This window comes from Mauremys reevesii, linkage group 12 (assembly GCF_016161935.1).
Source record: "Mauremys reevesii isolate NIE-2019 linkage group 12, ASM1616193v1, whole genome shotgun sequence".
Classification (NCBI taxonomy): Eukaryota; Metazoa; Chordata; order Testudines; family Geoemydidae; genus Mauremys; species Mauremys reevesii.
The window spans coordinates 22,593,405-22,600,212 of record NC_052634.1 but is presented as its reverse complement, the minus strand read 5'-3'; the positions used below and the strand labels follow the sequence as shown (position 1 = coordinate 22,600,212).

Genomic DNA, 6,808 nt, shown 5'->3' with positions numbered 1-6,808 from the left:
GACATACTTGGCAACGTCCTTGCCCATCCCCTCCCAGTCGAAGGACCTTCCCAACCTGTCTTTGCTTCGGTTCACCCCAGAATGGCCACTGGGATGATCATGGGCTAAGCTTAAGAGCTTTTCCCGGTACTTAGTTGGAACCACCAACCATTTTTGAGGATGCCAGCCTTCCTGGTGTCCACCAGAAAGAAGCTCTTTATATAAAAGTCCTTGTTCTACAACAAACCGGGATCGGTTAGAAGAGCTGAGAAGCGGTGGATTGCTCCGTGCCGCCGCCCAAGCTTTCTTAAGGCTGTCATCGGCTTCCTGCTCAGTCTAGAACTGTTCCCTTGAGGCTGGAGACACCAGTTCCTCCATAGACTGTGGACTTGGGTTTGATCCCTCTGGAAGCGATGTAGGTGAAGAGGTTGTTTCTGTTGACTGTGGACTGCTCTCCGCTGGTGCACGAGGTGATATTTCAGGCTCTGGCTGAGCCTCTTGGGTAGGGTTGTCTGCTGTTTCTGCCAGTTCAGGCTCGTTGGTGCCCTCTGGTGGTGGAGTTGCAAGTGCTGGAGTCAGTGCTGACACTGGTTATTCTTCCAGTTCCGGTTCTGGAACAGGAGGTACTGTGGCTGCTGTAGTTGTTGGCATGGGATCCGGTTGCACCACCTCTGTCTGGGTCTCTGGTAACGCAGACGGGGTCTTGGTGAATGGCTCAGGGACAGGGATGGGTTCGTCAGCTTGTCTGGCTTGGCTGCGTGTAACCACTCCCACTGTGTTGGGTTGCTCAACGTGGTCGGCCAAGTCTTCCCCTAGTAGCATGGGGATAGAATAATTGTCATAGACAGCAAAAGTCCACTTTCCTGACCAGCCCTTGTACTGGACAGGCAATTCCGCTGTAGGTAAGCTTACAGATTTTGATATGAAGGGGTGGATTGTCACTTTGGCTTCCTGGTTGATGAATTTGGGGTCCACGAAGGCTCGGTGGATAGCTGACACGTGCTCCAGTGTCTCTCCATGCGATAACCTCCTTTCCGTCCACTCTCAAAGTTTCCCTACGGTGTAAGGGTATTTGAGAGACATCTAGGTCTGGGTTTCTCTGGTGTGAAGGTGCAAGGATTTGCACTCGGTTTAGGTTCTTTGGGCATTTGGCTTTGATATGCCCCAGTTCATTACATTTAAAACATCGCCCAGTTGACGGGTCACTGGGCCAATGAGGATTACTGGAGACTGGTGAGGTAGAAGAAGAAGTAGGTTGTGGCTGTCCTTGGGTTGTAGGTGTGGGCTTGATTGGTCCTTGATGGTAGGGTTTAGTGTCGGTGTGTACCCTGTGGGATTCGCTCCCCTTGACAGTAGCTTTCTTGTTCTCTGCAACTCCCATCCATTTGGCTCCAATCTCCCCTGCCTCAGTGAGATTTTTTGGTTTTCCATCTTGTATGTAGCGTGTAATGTCCTCAGGAACACCATCCAAGAACTGCTCCATCATTATCAGGAGGTTTAGGTCGTCCATGGATTTAACATTGGCTCCTGATAACCAGGAAAAATAATGCTTTTCAAGGTAGGAGGCGTGTTTTGGAAATGACACCTCTGGTTTCCATTTCTGGGCTCTGAAACGCTGACGGGCGTGATCAGGGGTTATGCCCATTCTGTATCTAGCCTTGGTTAGGAACAGTCTATAGTTGTTCATTTTGTCCCTAGGCATTTCAGTTGCCACCAGTAATAATTCTCCGCAGAGCTGTGACCTCAGCTCTACCATGTATTGTGCTTCAGGGATGCTGTACCCAATGCAGACCCTTTCAAAGTTTTCTAGGAAGGCCTCAACGTCATCACCTGTCCTGTAGGCGGGAAATTTTTTCCGAGCAGGCTGATCAGTACTTGGAAGAGGGGTTGGATTGGTAGGATCATGCTGCTTAGCCTTTTCTAATTCCAGAGCCTGCCGGTGGGCCTCCCTCTGGCTCTCCATTTCTCTGTCTTTTAACTGCATTTGTCTCATGTGCTCAGCCTCTTTGGCTTCCATGTCTCTCTTGTGGTCAGCCTCTTTGGCTTTTTCTTTTAATTCCATCTCCTTGAATTTTATCTGTAATTCCTGTTCTTTTAATTGCAGTTCTCTTTGTCTTGTTTCCAGTTTAGATGCCTCCTTGGCACTCATTGTTTCTGTTTTCTGGTGTTGGCCACACTCCTCTGCAGTCAGTGAATTTTCTGGGTGGCTTGGTGATGCTGGCCACACCCCTCTGCAGTCAGGGTATGTGCTGTGTTGCTTGCTTCAGTTCCTATCCCTGTCTATCATTGACTAAACAAAGAGAAATCAAATCTTTTGTTTTGCAAATTGTGTTCTGCGGGGATGACTGTGCTTTTGACCGAGAAAGAAAAAAAAAGTTCTCTCCTCCTCCTCCCAAGAGCAAGACAAACCGGTTTAACCAGTGTCTCTCGCCCTTGCTAAGTAGCTCTCAGTATGGGGTCTCCTGAAACAAAGGCTTGTCAGAAAACCTACCCCTCCTTTTCCTCCAAGGTGCTTTTTGAAGCACCAGAAAGAAAAACTGCTTCCAACAAAGCCTGCTGGAAAACTTAATTCCCTCCAGCCAACCTTGCTGAAGATTCCTTCTAACAATACCAGTTAGAAACTGAATACTTGTAACCCCACCTCTTCTCTCAGGTTGCTTTCCTGCTCTAGAAGAAGAGAATAGCTCCCTTCAGCTTAGCCCAGCTGAAAAAAAACTCCTTCTAACCCTGAAAACTGCTTCAAAACTGCCTTTTGGTAGAAATGCCTTGCCTCTGTATGGCTCTCAGGTTCGTCACTGCTGCCCACCATGTCATAGGTCTCACCCCCACTTAGAGCTGTTGGGTTCCAAAATGGGGACCTGGACTGTTTTCCCTCTAAACTAAAAATCCTAGTTTAGATCTGGTAAAAGCTGCCACCACCCAATCAGGTACGTGGATTGGGACACCGTCCTTCCCCCAAATCCTTGGGGATCCCAAGAGCCCCAAATCCATGGAGTTCTTACACCCGGGAGAAATAAACCATTCCCTCCTGCTTCCTCCCCCCTCCCTTTTCCTAGGAGAGATACCGGGATCTAACTACAGAGGGATGCCTCCCCCTCCCCTTTCTCTGAGAATCCACCCAAAGAAAGATTAACCAAGTCCTTTACAGAAAAGATTTATTAAAAAATAAAAGAAAGTCACTGTCTCTGTAACCAAGATGGAACAATATACAGGGTCTAAACTTATCAATCTCTGGAGAGAAGTCCCCCTCCTTTCCTTCTCAGTAAAAGCAACAACAGTACAGAATTAAAGAAATTATATAGCAAAACACAGAATTGCAAATACAGAAATAAAAGTATAAGAATACTAGTTCCTTGCTAATACTCACTAGCTTGAATAGAAGAATTTATTGCAGAAACCTGGGAGGACTTGATTAAGATGTCTGGACTCTCTTAATTCCCAAGAGAGACTCTCTAAAACAAAGAACAGGAAAAAAACTTCCTCCACAGGGATTTGAAATTATCTTGTCCTCATTGGTCCTCTGGTCAGGTGTCCACAGGTACTGCTTGTTAACCCTTTACAGGTAGACAAAAACCTTAACCCTTAACTAACTGTTTATGACATAAGTACATCGACTTCAGCTATGATATTCATGTAGCTGAAGTTGCGTAACTTAGATTGATTCCCTCCCCTAGAGTAGACCAGGGCTCAGAAAAATCCCAGATCCTCTCTGCCCGAAGCAATGGTACATCCCAGGTTACCAGTTTTACTGTAGCCCACTGCTACTGGACCACACACAGCACTTAAGCACAGTTATTGAACAAAGGGAAATTTCTTTAACAAGGGACAGAGATTTAAACAAACAAATGTGAATGATGGAAACCAACTGTTACCAACAAAACAAAATCACAAAATGCAACCTACACTTTTTAATAGTTACCTTTCCTACCTAAGTAGACTGAAGTCTGAGGTGACAGTCTATTGCAGTGACTGCTAGTCCCTAGGAGCCAGGGCCCTGCCTTTCTTGAAGCACCATTGGTCATTAGTGATCTCCTTGGTGAATGGAACCAGAGTGTTTCTCTCCACCGTGTTATAAAATGAATCAGTTTTTTGTGTATATTCACAGAAAGGACCATTTCCTCATTGTCATATTGTCGTTTACACTTCCACAGGGTTTTGATGTCTATAATTTGTCTGTGATAGTTTTCCATTGGCTTTTCTGGGCTGGTGCAAAGGTTGACAATGCAACAACACACCACGTAACTAGCTAGCAAGGGACGGGTGACAATTCCCTCCCACTTGAATGGGCCATTCCCAACAAGACCTTTGATTGGGGTGACTCACTTTCATGACAATACCATATGGGCATAATTTTCCATATACTAACATGACTCCTTCAATAGGACTCATACACACCTCTTGCAGTGATCAGGAGTAACAATAATTTACAAGCTTTCAGTAGAGAGCTCACTGCTATGCTTCCTGGATAAATATCATAAAAATCAGTGCATTAGGTGTGATGAGTCTGTCAGGTCTGAGGCAGGAGTTTCTTGTGAATTACTTTGACCTCTCTGCCAATTGGAACCAAAGAGCATTTATCACACATGCACTGAGCTACACAGTCACACTCTGATAGAACAGAAAGGCCAACACAAAAAATAGAGAAAGGAACAATCAGATACTAAAATGACAATGGTTGGAACTCAACATTTCTCTCAGTCTTTGGACTGATGGGTACTAAGAGCTTTTCCCTCAGTTGAACCAGGTGATCGGACAGCTGGCTCAGCCCTCCATACTAGCAGATTTCTCACATATAGGGAGATGGGTCAAAACTGGAATTGATGTCATGACTCGCTTCCCAGAAGGGATCAATCTGTCTAAGGCTGTGTTTACCCTTCAAACACTGGAAATATTCTTCTGACAACATAACACTGTCTACACTGGGGCTTAGGTCACATTAACTACTTCTCTCAGTGGAGTGGATTTTTCACGCCCCTGAGAGATGTGGCCATGTCAACACAGCTTTTCAGTGTAGACCAGCCTCTAGATGGCTTTTAGATATGAAAGGCAGTGGACTTCAGCCTTTTCCTTGGTACTGATGGTTGACAACTGCAGCTTTCCTACCTGCTGGACACATCCTATGACAGATGTCAGGCCTTTCCTTTGCAAATTAGAGAAGTGGGGAAGTCAGTGACACTTACAGTGTAAGTGGGTAAAAACTTACACAACTTGTCTCCTCGAGAAGTTTTCCTTTTAATAGAAATTGACTTTGAAGCTAAGCAAAGTATGCTCTATCTGAAATACAAAAAAATAAAACCTATACAGACCCAATATTCTCTTATACACTCTTTCTAACACCTATTCTCCCATCCCAACCTTTGGAGTGAGGTTTTCTACCAGGTTTACACTACAGGGGGTAAATTAAATCAAATTAACTTTTGAAGATTAACCATCATTTCCTGTACAACTAAAAAAAGAAAAAAACCACAAGACAACTTTCAGTTTTCCAAAATAATTCAGATTATCAAATAACTAGTCTCTTACTCTAACCAATAACATCACCTATGATTTCATTTTCACTAGTAACACTAATATATTCAAAGATCACAAATTCTGGTCACATATGTTAGCTTTCTTTTAATCCCCATTGCCAACAACTGAACCTTGGCTCAAGTTGTGGTTTGTCCCAACACTTCTGTGAGTTCATATATCTCTGGTTCTTCTGCCAGGCGTGTTGGTGGAAGGGGTCTCCTATGTGGGAATGTTAGCATCATGAGGAAAAATACCTCTCTTTTCACACTTTAAATCTTTCAAAGTAGTAGGAAGTAGGGGAGAAGTGATACAAATGCAGACAACACAGGAGAAAACTGTCCGGGCTACACTAAAGACATTTATCGGTATAATTATTGCTCAGGGGTGTGAAAAATCGATATAGCTGAGCAACATAGTTACACAGCTCTAATCCCCTATGTAAATAGTGCTACATCAGCAGGAGAGCTTCTCCTGCCAACATAGCCATCTGAGACAATATTGATTTAAACAATTGAACTACACTGTGATCATATGCACTTCCTTCAGTTAGTTGGGGGTCTGCTGTTGTTCACAATTTCCAAGTGGAGATTTTAGATCACTGCTGTGTCTTTGTTAGCATGGCCAGTAAATTGGAGAGTTCTCTTTTACTGACAGAACTGAACTTGAACTTTCTCCATATCATCATGGAAGGATGGGGAAAAAGCAAAGCTGAAGTGAGAAATGATGACTTTAGCAAATGTCATTTGTCTTAAACTCTCCAATAAATCTGAGTTGAACTAATATCTAATTGTGTGACCACACAGCCATCAAGAAAGATAGAAACCCAGATCACAGAGAGATAAAATACATGACAATGAACGTGTAAACTGAAATTCCAGAGCAGATTACAACTAATTATTTAGAATCAGGACAAGAGATTCTCCCATCACATTCTCCTCTGAACCATTCAAACATATTTCAGTGAGTAACTGTCTCAATAGTCAGTTATGTTATTTACAACATGTTTAGTATCCTAGCATTGCCATAATGGGGGAAAAAACAGCCACCTTGCCAGAATTGGCTTTACCAATAGATGGAACCTGGGATTTAAACTCGAAATGATCACACTGCGATTAGGATCCATTTGAATTCCCCTTCCCGGTCTTTGATACTTTTCTCACCAGTCATAGCAACTCTGGCATAGGATTAAATAAGTCAAAGCATCATCTCCAAGCACAGACAACTGAGAACTCTTCATCACATGACACTTTGAGAAGTGGAGGGGTAGAATGTGATGACGATAAACTCTGCCTGGCTCAGACAAAAGGTAACAGTTCTG

General features: G+C 43.8%; 1 protein-coding gene across 1 annotated transcript; it reads right to left on the bottom strand.

Annotated features, from left to right (window-relative positions):
• Positions 1–419: 419 nt before the first annotated feature.
• Positions 420–3,401, bottom strand: LOC120375744. The gene is made up of 2 exons (XM_039496624.1): positions 3,347–3,401; positions 420–2,269 (listed from the first exon to the last, which is right to left on the bottom strand). The coding sequence occupies exon 2, from the start codon at positions 2,126–2,128 to the stop codon at positions 818–820; it is 1,311 nt and encodes a 436-aa protein (XP_039352558.1). The 5' UTR covers positions 2,129–2,269; positions 3,347–3,401; the 3' UTR covers positions 420–817.
• Positions 3,402–6,808: the final 3,407 nt, after the last annotated feature.

What these genes read in the sequence shown, in the direction of transcription:
- LOC120375744 (XM_039496624.1), bottom strand. Translation starts at nt 2,128, where the DNA reads ATGAGTGCCAAGGAGGCATCTAAACTGGAAACAAGACAAAGAGAACTG.